At 42.8% G+C, this 18,986-nt stretch overlaps 1 protein-coding gene across 10 annotated transcripts in view; it reads left to right on the top strand.

Annotated features, from left to right (window-relative positions):
* Nucleotides 1-18,986, top strand: part of SUGCT (succinyl-CoA:glutarate-CoA transferase) — a 1,486,943-nt gene that overhangs the window by 597,877 nt on the left and 870,080 nt on the right. Inside the window, exon 13 of one of the 10 annotated variants that reach the window (XM_068236377.1) lies at nucleotides 8,581-8,814. The exons of 8 other annotated variants lie outside the window; for them this stretch is intronic. In XM_068236377.1, the coding sequence (XP_068092478.1) occupies nucleotides 8,581-8,667 (87 nt within the window). In that variant the 3' untranslated portion in view covers nucleotides 8,668-8,814. Of the gene's footprint in view, nucleotides 1-1,411; nucleotides 1,659-8,580; nucleotides 8,815-18,986 lie in introns of those variants that run through there. One more of the 10 variants, XM_068236382.1, reaches the window with a different exon arrangement.

Here is an 18,986-nt window from a genome sequence, read left to right as displayed (position 1 = left end):
GAACAACTCCAAAACGTGAAAAAATGTACCACACTCAATTTGACATTTCGGACAAAGCTCACTATTGGAAGGTGAAATTTGTGCATTCTCTCAGGAGTGAGGTATGTACAATGTAAGAATTTAACTTGTATTAATCTATCTTTGGTCGAGATTAAGGTTTTTACAAAATCTTCTAAAATGCCTTCCCAGTCTGTTTCATCTAAGTATGGAAAATCCATATTCCATTCTACTTGGCATTTCAATAGACCCCTAGGATTAGTCTGAAAAAGTGCAAAGTAAATAACCGATAAAGGTTTTTCCAGCCTATTTTGCATAAGAGTACTTTCTAACGAGCAACTTTCAAGGTTTGGGCTGATGCATGGGAATTGTGAATTATAGGCGTGCCTAAGTTGTAAAAAATGAAAGAACATTTTGTTGGGAAGACTATATTTCTGCTTTAATTCATCAAAGGATAATAATCCCTCGTTGCCAATGATATGTTGAAGTGATTTAATTGCTTGTTTTACCCAAACAATAGGATCAGGCATTTGAATAAAATTATTAAGAATGGAATTATCCCATAATGGCGTAAACTGAGAAATCTAATGTTGTTCCCCAACATATTTAATCGCCTCAGTCCATACCCTACACACTGTAGTCTAGTCATCAAGGTTGTATAACGTACATCAGCAGATGTGCCTCGAAATACCAGTAGGGTAAGACGTTCATATGAACCGATTCTAGCAACTTCAGAAATAACTGCAGCATTATAGGCGTCCTGGGAAAACCACCACCTCGCTGAAACCAACACCAATGCATAATAATAAAGTTGCTTATTGGGTAAGGCTAAAACTCCCTGGTCAATGGCCAATTGCAATGTTGTAAGAGCAATCCTAGGGGCCTGGCCATTCCAAATACATTTAGATATCATTGAATGGAGATTTTTGAAACATTTCTTGGAAAGTGTTATGTGTGTTTGTCTAAAGACGTACAGAAATGTGGGTAGCAATATCATTTTAAATGGATTCTTCCTATGACAGATAACAGGAGAGAATTCCAGACCTAGCACTTCTGACGAAAGTCCTTTATCACTGGATATATATTAAGTTTATAATAATAAGCGTTAAGTTGTATTGTGATATTAATACCTAATATTTTAAGATTCTTAATGCATACATTGTTAGGCTATGTATTGTATTAGAAATATATAGCTTTTTTTTTCTATTCATGTTATTTGCAGCAAAGTTTTTTTGTTGTTGTTGTTTTTTTTTTTTTTTTTTTTTTTTTTTAGGGTTAGACACCACCAGGGGGGATTTTATTACCATTATTTCAACATATTTATTACTTGATCTTAGGTTATTTAGAAATGATAAAAATATTGTTATAGATAGCCTCTTAAAATTTTGTCTATATCCAATACCCTTTTTTCCAGATGCCCATTTTGTATGTATGCTAGTCAACCTGTCTGCACTCCACCAGGCACCACCACATCATACCCAGTAGATAAATCCATGCTGATCCTTAGAATGAGGGGAAGGACATCTATAGAAAGGAGCAAAGTGAATCAATAGCCTTAACAGTCTTGCATCTCATTTATTTGGTGTTGAGAAGTTGAGTAAATGGACCGATTAGTGAACCAAAATAGTGTGGCTTCTCCGTCACCGAGAGGAACTAATGACTCCGAGCATTCGTTACAACCAAATAGATTAAACCATTTGTTCTGAGCAGCAGGTCAACCAGAGCGGTGTGTGTTTCTGGAAAAAAAGACACTGATTATTAACATAGAGCTCCAACATAAAGCATTTGTTTTAATTTAAGATCTTTTTAGAAGTTTTCAGTCACTTGTCGTGTGAATTTTTGCAGTTTTTCACCTTACTGTGGTGATTCCCTGTCAATTCGTGTGTCACGAGTAGCATAAAATAAGCGAATCACGCAGACTGTAACACAGACAGCACTAATAAAAAAATAAGTTGAAAAGGCCTATTTTTTTTTCCATGCTGCTGAAGACATTTTCATTACTGTCAGCGCTGCCATTTGGGAAAACATTTCACGTCTTCTGTATAATCAGCAACAGGCAGTGAAGGGAATCTTTCTAACAAAAATGCAAAAAGCAAAACAAACCAACAGAGGGTCTAATCCTTCCATGCTTTGTCCAAAACAAAAAGTTGTTTTTCAGAGTTTCTCTTTTGAGCACGTCAAGTAACCTTCATATTTCATATTAATGTACTAAATCACATTTTGCACATTTGCCAAGAGTTTATTGAAAGGTTTAGCGGTGTTAAAACGAGCACCATTTATACTAATTTGTTTTAAATGTACTGTACATATTTTGCTAAAACTATTTTTCTGATTTCTAATAGTAAATGTGTACAATCTCCACTGGAAGTCATGGCTTGTTTTTCAAGTAGAAAATGTTTCCGCCTTGACAGATGTGAAATCAGGCTATATGACATGGTGCACACATATGGCAACTGCAGTTAATTCACAGACATGAGGATTGTTTAGTTTACATGAATGAAAACAAACAACTGGCATCAAATATGTCTCTTTGATTTGTTTGGAATTTGTCATGGCACTCACATTGTGCCAGTTATTGTCAGCTTAATATAAACCAAATGTGGTCATTCATTCATTGATATGATTTTCTAAATGAACATGACCCAGAATGAGGAAGTTTTTACCAAATATGTTTCTGATGATCAGCAACTGAAGACATGCTTTCATTTGATTAAGAACGGTTCACATGAATAAATGTATAGCACAATGGTTAGATTAAAACAAATACCATACTGATTTCAAATTATGTACAACATTTAAAAAGGTGCTAATTTTAAAGGGACACTATAGTGAAAGGGATTTGAAGGCTACCTTATTTTTTCTTTCAGGCCCCTTCTACACTATGGCGTTGTGGAGATGGCCCGAACCTCCGATTTTCGGTTCACGAACTTCCGCAAAAGTTCATTTCGCGCGAAGTTACGCGAACCGCAATAGACTTCAATGGGGAGGCGAACTTTGAAAACTAGAAACACTTATGCTGGCCACAAAAGTGATGGAAAAAATGTTTCAAGGGGTCTAACACCTGGAGGGGGGCATGGCGGAGTGGGATAGACGTCAAAAGTCCCGTGGAAAAATCTGGATTGGACACAAAGCAGCGTTTTAAGGGCAGAAATCACATTGAATGCTAAATTGCAGGCCTAAAGTGCTTTAAAACATCTTGCATGTGTATACATCAATCAGGGAGTGTAATTAGAGTACTGCTTCACACTGACACACCAAACTCACTGTGTAACGCAGCGCAAACAGCTGTTTGTGTTGTGACGGCCGTGCTGGACTGGTGCGCACCATGGTGAGATTGCTCTTCCTCTCTGTGATATCAGGTAATGTCTGACTGCGTTATCAACCATCGATGGTTCTTTCTCTACCATTGTTAAAGCTTACATCTATTTTTTTAATTACATTTTCTGCTGGCTGTTCAGTACCTGTAATGAGAATCTGTTATGGAGGAAAAGTCTGCCATTGTGAGTGACACTGACCATGGGTAATGGCCGGAGAATCAGGGTTCGATTCCGGTCCGGAGAGGGAGCTTGAGAACCGGCTACCACCACCACACATCCAAGTAAGGACCAATTTGCTGTATAAGTAATGTACCTGCCCTGACCGTGCTTTGCAGACCAAGCATCTGTGGTCAGATGGACCCTTGACCTAACGCTGTGTGCCAGAGATGACACCACTTGCCTCTAACGAGAATGTGTTATGGAGGGCAAGTCTGTCATTCATTCATTCATTCAACTGTGTAAAACTTTTGATGGTACTTTCTCAGTAGCATGGTGACCACGGATAATGGCCGGTGAATCTTGTTTCGATTCCGGTCCGGAGTGGGAGCCTAAGAAACGGCTACTACCACCACACATCCAAGGAAGGCAGCAGGCACGCTGTGGGCAAAGGAGCAGGAACGGCTACCACCACACATCCAAGGAAGGCAGCAGGCACACTGTGGGAAAGGGAGCAGGAACGGCTACTACACATCCAAGGAAGGCAGCAGGCATGGCATGCACGTCTCGAGGTAGTGACCAAAAATAACAATACAGGAGGAGGCCCTGCTGTATATGAGATGAATCAACTTTAAATCCTTTAACAAGAGTCTGTTATGGAGGGCAAGTCTGCCATCTATTCAAGTGAAAGGTATGCACTGACTACCAGGTATAATATAATGTGCAGTCAAAGATGCAGTGAAAGGTAGCTGTTTGTGTAGTGACAGTCGTGTTGGACTGGTGCGCACCATGACGAGACTGCAGGTGATGGCAGCTTTTTAGCCTATATGGTCGCCGGGCTGAGGTAGCTGAATGGCAGTACAGTAATTGTCCAGCTGATCAAATTTGGTCTGTCCACAATGAATCAACGACCTTATTATCGTGGGTGTGCCCCCCCCCCCCCCGACACATTCATATAGCCGACGGTCATTGCTTCATTGTAATACGTAAGCCCCTTCACCGTGGCAAGGTAATGATCACAAAGGGGAATTGGCACATGTACATGCCTTTTGTTTTGTTGTTGCAGCTGCAGTGCAGCCAGAAAAATTAGTTAGACATGTACACGCACCTTAAAAATTCAGGAATCTACCTGGAGTCCTGGACCCTGTTAGTGGTGGCGGAGAAGGCAGTCAAGCGGCCTGCAGGCAAAGATGATGTGTGGGGAGTGACTTAGTCTTCAGGCAGGCCTGAGCGTGCTTTGCAGACCAGGAATCCGTGGTCAGATGGACCCTCGACCCAATGCTGTGTGCCAGAGATGTCACCACTTGCCTTTCAACATCACGGTACAGTTTAGGTATCGCCTTTTTTGAGAAAAAATTGCGGCCTGGTATCTTCCACTGCGGTGCGTGGCTTTGCTTTTGTGTGCTGCTTTTCCTCAGGTGGTCATCCTATTGCAGTTTGTGCTTTGTAATCATGTGCCTTCGTAAGGTAGTTGTCCCTACGCAGGTCTTGGTCTTTCCACGGCTCAATTTTTGGTGGCAGAGAGTACAGATGGCATTGCTCTCATCTGAGGCAGACACACAAAAAAATGTCCACACAGTTGAGCCCTGGGTTGATGGCACTTTGGTGGTGGCGGCCGACTGAGTGTTAAGTGGGGTGCCAGAATCAGAGCAGGAGGAGGAAGATATATTACAATTCCATGCGGAAGCTGAGAAAGATGAGGTGTTCTGTGTTAAATAGTCAACTATGTCCTGACAATATTGGGGGTTGATGGCACGTGCCTTCTTCTGAACACTGTACTTTGATCGAGGGCCGCATGAAATCACGACAGCGCGACCTCGAACAGATCTGCCAGGTGGCCTGCCTCTGCCTTTTGTTTTGTCCATATTGGGGGGGGGGGGATGAAGTGAAAGGTATGCACTGATTTGACTAATACAATGTGCAGTCACACAGGTGCAGTTAACAGGTATGCACAGAGTGCTATATCACACTGAGTGCACTCATGTAGGTAGGTGGGTGCACTGAACACAACAGGTAGGTATATGCAGTGATGGGTATTACAAATGAGCACCTGTCACACACACGTATCGTGAACAGGTAGAGTGACTGGTGGTATTAAATATCACACTGCGTGCGCTCACGTAGGTAGGTGGGTGCACTGTGAACAACAGGTAATGTATATGCAGTGATGGGTATTATAATGTGCACCTGTCACACACAGACAGGTACCGGACACGCAGTGACACTGCGTACACTCACATAGGTAGGTGGGTGTACTGAAGTGAACAACAGGTAGTAGGTATATGCAGTGATGGGTATTACAATGTGCACCTGTCATACACAGGTAGTCACTGAATGTGCTGGGCCTGGCAGTAGCACACACAGTAGGAATTACCAAGGCTGTCTATGCAACACTAGTGTCTGTGGGACACACACACACACACACACACACACACACACACACACAAACACACACACACACAAAATAGATCCCAAGAACAAGATTAGCTCTCAAAAAAGCTGTTGAGGGGTGCTTTTTTAGCAATAAGAATCAGCAAGGAGCAACCTAAGAAGCCTACAAGAGCCTAACTAAGCTTTCCCTATGTGAGTCTGCACAGCAGCTCTCCCTTCTCTAATTAATGCAGCCACATGAGTGAGTGAAAAGCCGACAATATACACAGGGGTGTCTGCGGGCTTCAGGCAGTAATTTTATCACGGGGAGTTCCTATGGCAGGAAGGGTCACCAATCCTCCTATAATCCAGTCAATCCACACAATTTCCATAAGGAACTCAACCCTCAGCGGATGCTTATCCAACGATTTCCATTTATTAAAGTGTTACAGGAAGTATACACAGCATATCACTACCAGCACAACATTTCGGGCGAGGTGCCCTTTCTCAAGTGCTCGAAGTTTCTCACAGGAATAGCACATTTGTAGTGGCTCCACGAGGGAGTGTAGTATGATTGGCTACAATGTGCCTGCTGACTGTGATGTAGAGGGTCAAAGTTGACCCTCATGATGCACTATGGGGGCAAACCAAACTTCCGGAAAAGTTTGCGGTTCTCCGCAATTGCGAACCCCGGAAGTTCGCCGGGAACCGTTCGCCGACGAACTGTTCGGGCCATTTCTACTTGCGGTAAGCAATTTTACCACAAGAGGCCTCTAAGTCAACAAAAGTACAGTACAGACCAAAAGTTTGGACACACCTTCTCATTTAAAGACTTTTCTTTATTTTCATGACTTTGAACATTGTAGATTCACACTGAAGGCATCTAAATTATGAATTAACACATGTGGGAGTATAGTACATAACCAAAAGTGTGAAACTGAAAATATGTCATATTCTACGTTCTTCAAAGTAGCCACCTTTTGCTTTGATTACTGCTTTGCACACTCTTGGCATTCTCTTGATGAGCTTCAAGTTGTAGTCACCTGAAATGGTCTTCCAACAGTCTTGAAGGAGTTCCTAGAGATGCTTAGCACTTGTTGGCCCTTTTGCCTTAACTCTGCGGTCCAGCTCACCCCAAACCATCTCGATTGGGTTCAGGTCTGGTGACTGGAGGCCAGGTCATCTGGCGCAGCACCCCATCACTCTCCTTCCTGGTCAAATAGCCCTTACACAGCTTGGAGGTGTGTTTGGGGTCATTGTCCTGTTGAAAAATGATGGTCCAACTAAACGCAAACCGGATGGAATAGCATGCCGCTGCAAGATGCTGTGGTAGCCAATGCTGGTTCAGTATGCCTTCAATTTTGAATAAATCCCCAACCGTGTCACCAGCAAAGCACCCCCACACCATCACACCTCCTCCTCCATGCTTCAAGGTGGGAACCAGGCATGTAGAGTCCATCCGTTCACCTTTTCTGCATCGCACAAAGACACGGTGGTTGGAACCAAAGATCTCAAATTTGGACTCATCAGACCAAAGCACAGATTTCCACTGGTCTAATGTCCGTTCCTTGTGTTCTTTAGCCCAAACAAGTCTCTTCTGCTTGTTGCTTGTCCTTAGCAGTGGTTTCCTAGCAGATATTCTACCATGAAGGCCTGATTCACACAGTCTCCTCTTAACAGTTGTTATAGAGATGTGTCTGCTGCTAGAACTCTGTGTGGCATAATTGACCTGGTCTCTAATCTGAGCTGCTTTTAACCTGAGATTTCTGAGGCTGGTGACTCGGATGAACTTATCCTTCACAGCAGAGGTGACTCTTGGTCATCCTTGCCTGGGGCGGTCCGCATGTGAGCCAGTTTCTTTGTAGCATTTGATGGTTTTTGAGAATGCACTTGGGGACACTTTCAAAGTTTTCCCAATTTTTTAGAATGACCTTAATTTCTTAAAGTAATGATGGCCACTTGTTTTTCTTTACTTAGCTGTTTTTTTCTTGCCATAATACAACTTCTAACAGTCTGTTCAGTAGGACTGTCAGCTGTGTATCCACCTAACTTCTCAACAATGCAACTGATGGTCCCAACCCCATTTATAAGGCAAGAAATCCCCCTTATTAAACCTGACAGGGCACACCTGTGAAGTGAAAAACATTTCAGGTGAATACCTCTTGAAGCTCATCAAGAGAATGCCAAGATTGTGCAAAACAGTAATCAAAGCAAAAGGTGGCTACTTTGAAGAACCTAGAATATGACATATTTTCAGTTGTTTCACACTTTTTGGTTATGTAGATACATAGTTTGGATGCCTTCAGTGTGAACCTACAATGTTCATAGTCATGAAAATACAGAAAACTCTTTGAATGAGAAGGTGTGTCCAAACCTTTGGTCTGTACTGTATATGGAGACTTCCATACTGTGATGGAAGTAGTCAAATCACCGCAATTCCATCGCAAAGTCAACTATGCATTACTGCATGATCTGAACTACTGCACGGATTATGCAGTAATGCAAGTCTATGACGTCGCAGTAAGTACTTTCCAACAGGGAGTATGTCACTGACCAGGGGCGGGCCTATCCTATGACACTGTCTGTGGGATCACCGCACAAGTGTAAAAGTAGCCTTAACCTACACCAATTGTCTGGCTGTCATACTGATTCAGTATCTGTAATACTTTTATTCACTGACCCAGGATGAGGATGAACATTAGTTTCTATGATTTAAAGTCTGACTATATGCTTGTTTCAGGTGTGCCACTCAGACACTACAGCAGCCAGAAGGATCATGAGGACAGCCAGGCAATTGACATGCTTTAAAAGGAAAGAAATATGGTAGCCTCCATAACCCTCTCATTACAGTGTCCCTTTAACCACTTGAGGACCTAGGGCTTTACCCCCCTTAAGGACCGGCCACTTTTTTTCCATTCAGACCACTGCAGCTTTCATGGTTTATTGCTCGCTCATACAACCTACCACCTAAATGAATTTTGGCTCCTTTTCTTGTCACTAATAAAGCTTTCTTTTGGTGCTATTTGATTGCTGATGCGATTTTTACTTTTTATTATATTCATCAAAAAAGACATGAATTTTGGCAAAAAATGATTTTTTTAACTTTCTGTGCTGTTATTTTTTAAATAAAGTAAAATTTCTGTATACATGCAGCGTGAAAAATGTGGACAAACATGTTTTTGATAAAACAAAACCCATTCAGTGTATATTTATTGGTTTGGGTAAAAGTTATAGCGTTTACAAACTATGGTGCAAAAAGTGAATTTTCCCATTTTCCAGCATCTCTGCCTTTTCTGACCACCTGTCATGTTTCATGAGGGGCTAGAATTCCAGGATAGTATAAATACCCCCCAAATGACCCCATTTTGGAAAGAAGACATCCAAAAGTATTCACTGAGAGGCATAGTGAGTTCATAGAAGATATTATTTTTTGTCACAAGTAAGCGGAAAATGACACTTTGTGACAAAAAAAAAAAAGTTTCCATTTCTTTTAACTTGCGACAAAAAAAAATGAAACCTGCCACGGACTCACTATGCTCCTCTCTGAATACCTTGAAGTGTCTACTTTCCAAAATGGGGTCATTTGTGGGGTGTGTTTACTGTCCTGACATTTTGGGGGGTGCTAAATTGTAAGCACCCCTGTAAAGCCTAAAGGTGCTCATTGGACTTTGGGCCCCTTAGCGCAGTTAGGCTGCAAAAAAGTGCCACACATGTGGTATTGCCGTACTCAGGAGAAGTATTATAATGTGTTTTGAGGTGTATTTTTACACATACCCATGCTGGGTGGGAGAAATATCTCTGTAAATGGACAATTGTGTGTAAAAAAAAATCAAACAATCATCATTTACAGAGAGATTTCTCCCACCCAGCATGGGTATGTGTAAAAATACACCCCAAAACACATTATACTACTTCTCCTGAGTACGGCGATACCACGTGTGTGGCACTTTTTTGCACCCTAACTGCGCTAAGGGGCCCAAAGTCCAATGAGTACCTTTAGGATTTCACAGGTCATTTTGAGAAATTTCGTTTCAAGACTACTCCTCACGGTTTAGGGCCCCTAAAATGCCAGGACAGTATAGGAACCCCACAAATGACCCCATTTTAGAAGGAAGACACCCCAAGGTATTCCGTTAGGAGTATGGTGAGTTCATAGAAGATTTTATTTTTTGTCACAAGTTAGCGGAAAATGACACTTTGTGAAAAAAAACAATAAAAATCAATTTCCGCTAACTTGTGACAAAAAATAAAATCTTCTATGAACTCACCGTACTACTAACAGAATACCTTGGGGTGTCTTCTTTCTAAAATGGAGTCATTTGTGGGATTCCTATACTGTCCTGGCATTTTAGGGGCCCTAAACCGTGAGGAGTAGTCTTGAAACGAAATTTCTCAAAATGACCTGTGAAATCCTAAAGGTACTCATTGGACTTTGGGCCCCTTAGCGCAGTTAGGGTGCAAAAAAGTGCCACACATGTGGTATCGCCGTACTCGGGAGAAGTAGTACAATGTGTTTTGGGGTGTATTTTTACACATACCCATGCTGGGTGGGAGAAATAACTCTGTAAATGGACAATTGTGTGTAAAAAAAATCAAAAGATTGTCATTTACAGAGGTATTTCTCCCACCCAGCATGGGTATGTGTAAAAATACACCCCAAAACACATTATACTACTTCTCCCGAGTACGGCGATACCACATGCGTGGCACTTTTTTGCACCCTAACTGCGCTAAGGGGCCCAAAGTCCAATGAGTACCTTTAGGATTTCACAGGTCATTTTTGTTTCAAGACTACTCCTCACGGTTTAGGGCCCCTAAAATGCCAGGGCAGTATAGGAACCCCACTAATGACCTCATTTTAGAAAGAAGACACCCCAAGGTATTCCGTTAGGAGTATGGTGAGTTCATAGAAGTTTTTATTTTTTTGTCACAAGTTAGCGGAAATTGATTTTAATTGTTTTTTTTCACAAAATGTCATTTTCCGCTAACTTGTGACAAAAAATAAAATCTTCTATGAACTCACCATACTCCTAACGGAATACCTTTGGGTGTCTTCTTTCTAGAATGGGGTCATTTGTGGGGTTCCTATACTGCCCTGGCATTTTAGGGGCCCTAAACCGTGAGGAGTAGTCTTGAAACCAAATGTCGCAAAACGACCTGTGAAATCCTAAAGCTACTCATTGGACTTTGGGCCCCTTAGCGTACTTAGGGTGTAAAAAAGTGCCACACATGTGGTACCGCCGTACTCAGGAGAAGTAGTATAATGTGTTTTGGGGTGTATTTTTACACATACCCATGCTGGGTGGGAGAAATATCTCTGTAAATGACAATTGTTTGATTTTTTTTTTACACACAATTGTCCATTTACAGAGAGATTTCTCCCACCCAGCATGGGTATGTGTAAAAATACACCCCAAAACACATTATACTACTTCTCCTGAGTACGGCGGTACCACATGTGTGACACTTTTTTGCAGCCTAGGTGCGCTAAGGGGCCCAACGTCCTATTCACAGGTCATTTTGAGGCATTTGTTTTCTAGACTACTCCTCACGGTTTAGGGCCCCTAAAATGCCAGGGCAGTATAGGAACCCCACAAGTTACCCCATTTTAGAAAGAAGACACCCCAAGGTATTCCGTTAGGTGTATGGCGAGTTTATAGAAGATTTTATTTTTTGTCACAAGTTAGTGAAAAATGACACTTTGTGAAAAAAAAAACAATAAAAATCAATTTCCGCTAACTTTTGACAAAAAATAAAATCTATGAACTCGTCATACACCTAACAGAATACCTTTGGGTGTCTTTTTTTCTAAAATGGGGTCACTTGTGGGGTTCCTATACCGCCCTGGCATTTTACGGGCCTAAAACCGTGAGTAGTCTGGAAACCAAATGTCTCAAAATGACTGTTCAGGGGTATAAGCATCTGCAAATTTTGATGACAGGTGGTCTATGAGGGGGCGAATTTTGTGGAACCGGTCATAAGCAGGGTGGCCTTTTAGATGACAGGTTGTATTGGGCCTGATCTGATGGATAGGAGTGCTGGGGGGGTGACAGGAGGCGATTGAGGGTGTCTCAGGGGGTGGTTAGAGGGGAAAATAGATGCAATCAATGCACTGGGGAGGTGATCGGAAGGGGGTCTGAGGGGGATCTGAGGGTTTGGCCGAGTGATCAGGAGCCCACACGGGGCAAATTAGGGCCTGATCTGATGGGTAGGTGTGCTAGGGGGTGACAGGAGGTGATTGATGGGTGTCTCAAGGTGTGATTAGAGGGGGGAATAGATGCAAGCAATGCACTGGCGAGGTGATCAGGGCTGGGGTCTGAGGGCGTTCTAAGGGTGTGGGCGGGTGATTGAGTGCCCTAGGGGCAGATAGGGGTCTAATCTGATGGGTAGCAGTGACAGGGGGTGATTGATGGGTAATTAGTGGGTGTTTAGGGTACAGAACAGATGTAAACACTGCACTTGGGAGGTGATCGGACGTCGGATCTGCGGGCGATCTATTGGTGTGGGTGGGTGATCAGATTGCCCGCTAGGGGCAGGTTAGGGGCTGATTGATGGGTGGCAGTGACAGGGGGTGATTGATGGGTGGCAGTGACAGGGGGCAGTGCTGGGCGTAATGGAAAAAACTACGCTTACGGATCATTACGCGTAATTTTACGCTATTACGCATTACGGAATTACGCTTACGGCGTAGACATTTATTTACGGTTCATGTCTGTAATTACGCATAGCCCTTACGCAATTACGCGTAAGAATACCGTAATGCAGGTTGTTACGTTATTGTCTTACGCGTAATTTTTTACTAGCAATTAATGCGTAAGGCCATGCTCCCAAGCTGACGCATGGATCAATGTTAGGTAGCCGCCGACTTTAAGGGTTAATAGCAAAGCCCCCTTAAGTGCTAAGAGCCTCACATTTGGAGAATATATTAAGGAGATCAGAAGGAATAAGAGGACATTTTTTTTTCAAAAAGACCTTATAGTTTTTGAGAAAATCGATGTTAAAGTTTCAAAGGAAAAATATATACATTTAAAAACCCGCCGACTTTAACGGTTAATAGCAAAGCCTGCTTAAAATTTAGGAACACCAAATTCCCAGGGTATATTAAGGGGATCAGTAGGAATAAGAGGAAAAACATTTTTTTCAAAAAGACCTCATAGTTTTTGAGAAAATCGATTTTTAAGTTTCAAGGGCAAAAATGTCTTTTAAATGCGGAAAATGTCAGTTTTTTTGCACGGGTAACAATAGTGTTTTATTTTCATAGATTCCCCCAAGTGGGAAGAGTTTTACTTACTTCATTCTGAGTGTGGGAAATATAAAAAAAAAACGACGTGGGGTCCCCCCTCCCAGACCTCTTTAACCCCTTGTCCCCCATGCAGGCTGGGATAGCCAGAATGCGAGCACCGGCCGCGTGGGGCTCCGCACCCTGACTATACCAGCCCGCATGGTCCATGGATTGGGGGGTCTCGGAAGGGGAGGGGCAGCCAAGCTTTCCCCTCCCCCTCCGAGCCCTTGTCCAATCCAAGAACAAGGGGCTCTTCTCCACCTCCGATGGGCGGTGGAGGTGGAGGCCGCGATTTCCTGGGGAGGGGGGGGGGGGGGTTCATGGTGTTAATGGTTAATTAAGAATATTAAAGGACTTTTTTCGTGGTTATGTTTTTTGTTCAATTAAAATACTTTTTCTAAGTGTTTGTGTGTTTATTTACTTTTAACTCTTAAAGGAAATGGGTAAGGGGTACAAGTACCCCTATACTCATTTCTCCTGGGAGGGGGGGTGGGCATCTGGGGGACCCCTTTTTAAAGGGGACTCCCAGATGCCACCATGAACCCCCCCCCCCCAGGAAATCGCGGCCTCCACCTCCACCGCCCATCGGAGGTGGAAAAGAGCCCCTTGTCCTTGGATTGGACAAGGGCTCGGAGGGGGAGGGGAAAGCTTGGCTGCCCCTCCCCTTCCGAGACCCCCCAATCCATGGACCATGCGGGCTGGTATAGTCAGGGTGCGGAGCCCCATGCGGCCGGTGCTCCGCATTCTGGCTATCCCAGCCTGCATGGGGGACAAGGGGTTAAAGAGGTCTGGGAGGGGGACCCCACGTCGTTTTTTTTTTATATTTCCCACACTCAGAACGAAGTAAGTAAAACTCTTCCCACTTGGGGGAATCTTTGAAAATAAAACACTATTGTTACCTGTGGAAAAAAAAACTGACATTTTCCGCATTTAAAAGACATTTTTGCCCTTGAAACTTAAAAATCGATTTTCTCAAAAACTATAAGGTTTTTTTGAAAAAAAAAAATTTCCTCTTATTCCCACTGATCCCCTTAATATACCCTGGGAATTTGGTGTTCCTAAATTTTAAGCAGGCTTTGCTATTAACCGTTAAAGTCGGCGGGTTTTTAAATGTATATATTTTTCCTTTGAAACTTTAACATCGATTTTCTCAAAAACTATAAGGTCTTTTTGAAAAAATGTTTTTTCCTCTTATGCCTTCTGATCTCCTTAATATATTCTCCAAATTTGAGGCTCTTAGCACTTAAGGGGGCTTTGCTATTAACCCTTAAAGTCGGCGGCTTTTTTATATTATACGGGAGCGTAATATTACGCGATTACGGCAGACTGTGTAATTTCAATAGGAGTTTACTGTCTTACGCGTAATTTGTTACGCGTAATAACGTAACCTACGGTCTACGCGTAATTAATTACGTGTAATACCGTAACCTTACACGTAATGCTTACGGTGCATTTGTAGTGAATTACGATGCGTAATTACGCTAATGCGTAATTTCGGCCCAGCACTGACAGGGGGTGATTGATGGGTGATTGATAGGTGATTGACAGGTAATCAGTGGGTTATTACAGGGAAGAAGAGATGTAAATATTGCACTGGCGAATTGATAAGGGGGGGTCTGAGGGCAATCTGAGCGTGTAGGCGGGTGATTGGGTGCCCGCAAGGGGCAGATTAGGGTCTGATCTGATGGGTAACAGTGACAGGTGGTGATAGGGGGTGATTGATGGGTAATTAGTGGGTGTTTAGAGGAGAGAATAGATGTAAACACTGCGCTTGGGTGGTGATCTGATGTCGGATCTGCGGGCGATCTATTGGTGTGGGTGGGTGATCAGAATGCCCGCAAGGGGCAGGTTAGGGGCTGATTGATGGGTGGCAGTGACAGGGGGTGATTGATGGGTGGCAGTGACAGGGGGTGATTGATGGGTGATTGACAGGTGATCAGTGGGTTATTACAGGGAAGGACAGATGTAAATAATGCCCTGGCGAATTGATAAGGGGGGGTTTGAGGGCAATCTGAGCGTGTAGGCGGGTGATTGGGTGCCCGCAAGGGGCAGATTAGGGTCTGATCTGATGGGTAACAGTGACAGGTGGTGATAGGGGGTGATTGATGGGTGATTGATGGGTAATCAGTGGGTGTTTAGAGGAGAGAATAGATGTAAACACTGCGCTTGGGTGGTGATCTGATGTCGGATCTGCGGGCGATCTATTGGTGTGGGTGGGTGATCAGATTGCCCGCAAGGGGCAGGTTAGGGGCTGATTGATGGGTGGCAGTGACAGGGGATGATTGATGGGTGGCAGTGACAGGGGGTGATTGATGGGTGATTGACAGGTGATTGACAGGTGATCAGGGGGATAGATGCATACAGTACACAGGGGAGGGGGTCTGGGGGGGGCTGGGGAGAATCTGAGGGGTGTGGGGGTGATCAGGAGGGGGCAGGGGGGGGGTAAAAAAAAATAGCATTGACAGATAGTGACAGGGAGTGATTGATGGGTGATTAGGGGGGTGATTGGGTGCAAACAGGGGTCTGGGGGGTGGGCAGGGGGGGTCCTGAGGGGTGCTGTATTATACACTTTGTATGCGGCGATTGCGGGGTTAACATCCCGCCGGCGCTTCCGTATGGCCGGCGGGATGTTGCGGCGGGTGAGCGGCGGCAGGCGCCGGCGGAGGATCGCGTCACGGATGACGCGATTGCTCCGCACATGCCCTTACAAGGACCGCTGCCTCTGTGGGTGAGCTGGTCCTTGCAGGGCACACTTCCCGGCCGCCTCTGTGCGTTAGGCGGTCGGGAAGTGGTTAAAGTGGAACTTCAGGCAAGCAATAGATAGCTTCCCAAAGAACTAAATAATCACATAAGAACATATTATTTACAAAATTCATACTATATTTCACTTTAGAGCTACATTATTATATATGGCTGACGGAATAAATGGAGGAAAACTATACGCATGCATTAATAAAACAATTTACAAATAGATTGATGGGACCCTCTGCAGCTCTGCACACCACCTCTCCCAGAGCCCGGAGCAGCAGAGTGCTGTGTAAAATTATTCATCTATTCCCGTTCCATTGGGTCTCCTCTTTTCCCCTCTAGTCTAGGAAGACTCACACTCTGCTGCATGCCTGTCTCCCGATGCATGTCATGCAATAGGAAGATAAAAATATTTATCTGCTCCCATTCCATTGGGTCTCCTCTTCTCTCTAGTCCAGGAAGAATTGCTCTCTGTTGCATGCTTGGCACCCAATGCATGTCACATAATAGGAAGATAAAAATATTTATCTGTTCAAGTTCAATTGGGTCTCCTCTAGTCTAGGAAGACTCGCTCTCTGCTGCATGTCTGTCTCCCGATGCATGTCATGCAATAGGAAGATAAAAATATTTATCTGTTCCCGTTCCATTGGGTCTCCTCTTCTCCCCTCTAGTCCAGGAAGACTCTCTCTCTGCTGCATGCTTGGTTCCCAATGCATGTTATGCAATATTGCATATGTGTATCGGCGCCAAGGAAACAAAGTGAAAATCTATTAACCCTTTGCACTCTCAAAGTGGCCACCGCTGAAAGAAGAACAATGTCCAGAGTTCACAAACAGGTAAATTATATAGAATCAGCGCAGAATCCAAAAAAAGAAGATGGGTCTTCAACAAAGAATAAGAGCAGGCAAATCTCCATCACAATAAATATTGGGGTCACAGCACAGCTCTGCAAGCATGGATACCCAGAAAAAGGAAAGAGGCTTACCAGCTGGTGACAACCCACATTATAAGGTTGTATGAACACTTTGTTAGGACGCAGGAAGCAACAGTCCGTCCAGGATCCACCAATTCAGCAATGATTCATCTCACAAATGGATATCAGTAAACATCATAAAAAAACAAAACAAACGGCAACTCTAAGTGTATACCGTTTAACCTCCCTAGCGGTATTGGCAGATTATCCGTCCATACAAAACATGCTGTGAACAGTATAAACGTGCATACACATCAATACTCTCCTGCACTGTATACTAGACCCTTGCTTGACACATTTTGGCAAGTTACAGGAAAAAGAAAGTTATAAAAATAAATTTTATCACTTTTTGCACAGAAATCCTGAATCCAGAAAAACAGCATATGAAATAGCATAAAAGCAAAATTTACAAATGGGGCCCATGCAATGGGGACCCTGAGAAAGTTGCAAGCGTGTATGCGTCAGCAGTATAGGACAGTATAAAGGTGCCGCTTGTCTCCTTGTTGTTGTTATGCAATAGGAAGCCAGATTGGGAAGCGCAGAGCAAGTGACTGCTTGGAGGAGGTGGAGACGTAATGTGATGAGAGCAGGTAAATATATTTACACAGCGCTCTGCTACACTACTCTGCATGTGGATGAAGAGAGATTATTATGTGGCACTCTGTGCTTCTTAAAGGGATCAAAGTGTTGGACCTTGTCTGACACTTTAATCCACATAGGTGGACATCTAGCAGCAGTGCATGGGATGGGAGCAGCGGTGATATGTCCAACACTTTGATCTGAATAGGATGACCCTTTCATATAGGTGAATTTGTGTGGACCAATATTGAAATTTCCTGCTGAGCATTGCTAGTGGTCCTTATTAATGGATCAATCAGAATGCTTAGCGGGAAAGTGAAGTATTGACTTATAAATTTTCCTACCACTGATTCCTAGTCTATAAAAATTACCAATGAGAAGCTCCAGCAGTAAATTCAAGTGTACTGCTGATGGGGATCCTGGTCATTATATCAGGAGAATATGACAGATGCAATAGAGGAAGAGAAGAGCAAAGAAGAAGATAGAAACAGACAAATTACAGAAGCTTTAACCACTTCAGCCTTCAGTATATTTTCACCTTATGCATCTGAGCAATTTTCACATTTCAGCGCTCCTCCCATTCATTTGCGACTAACTTTATCACTACTCATCACATCTAGATCAATAACATCTTGTTTTTTCCACCACCAATTAGGCTTTCTTTGGGTGGTACATTTTGCTAAGAATTGTTTTATTATAAATGCATATTAATGGGAATATTAAGAAAAAAATTGAAAAAATGCATTATTTCTCAGTTTTTGGCCATTATAGTTTTAAATTTATACATGCTACTGTAGTTAAAACCCACATATTTTTGTTGCCCATTTATCCCGGTTATTACACCATTTAAATTGTCCCTATCACAATGTACGGCACCAATATTTTATTTGGAAATAAAGGTGTATTTCTTTCAGTTTTGTGTCCATCAAGGAGTTGATTTTGAATTATGTGTAGGTCTCTTTATTAACCAGTACACCCTCAAGTGGTTTTTACCCTAACGGACCAGAGCAAATTTCACCTGTCAGCGATCCTCCCCTTTTATTCCCTAATAACTTTATTACTACTTATCACAACAAAATGATCTATACCTCGTTTTTTTTACCACCAATTAGGCTTTCTGTGGGTAGTACATTTTGCTAAGAAGTTTTTTATTCTAAATGCGTTTTAACGGGAAAAATAAGAAAATAATGGAAAAAAATCATTATTTCTCAGTTTTCGGCCATTATAGTTTTAAAATTAAACGTTCTCCTGTGGTTAAAACCGACACATTTTGTTTGCCCAGCTGTCCCGATTATTAAACCATTTTAATTATGTCCCTATCACAATGCATGGCGACAATATATTATGTGTAAATATAGGTGCTATTTTTCTGTTTTGTCCGGTCCATAATTACAAGCTCCTATGTAGTAAAGTTATAGTCATATTCCCTAATAAAATATAAAAGCTGAGTCCTTAAATTACTATTTATGTATTTTTTTTAAACTTATTTTTTTTACAAGTGTTTTTTTTTTTTTTGGGGGGGGGGGGGTAGCTTTGGAAGTATAAGTTATTAATTTTATTAATA

Source organism: Hyperolius riggenbachi, chromosome 5 (genome assembly GCF_040937935.1).
Source record: "Hyperolius riggenbachi isolate aHypRig1 chromosome 5, aHypRig1.pri, whole genome shotgun sequence".
In the NCBI taxonomy this organism is placed as follows: Eukaryota; Metazoa; Chordata; class Amphibia; order Anura; family Hyperoliidae; genus Hyperolius; species Hyperolius riggenbachi.
Note: the sequence above shows the minus strand (reverse complement) of the source record. Positions and strands in the feature narration are given on the sequence as shown.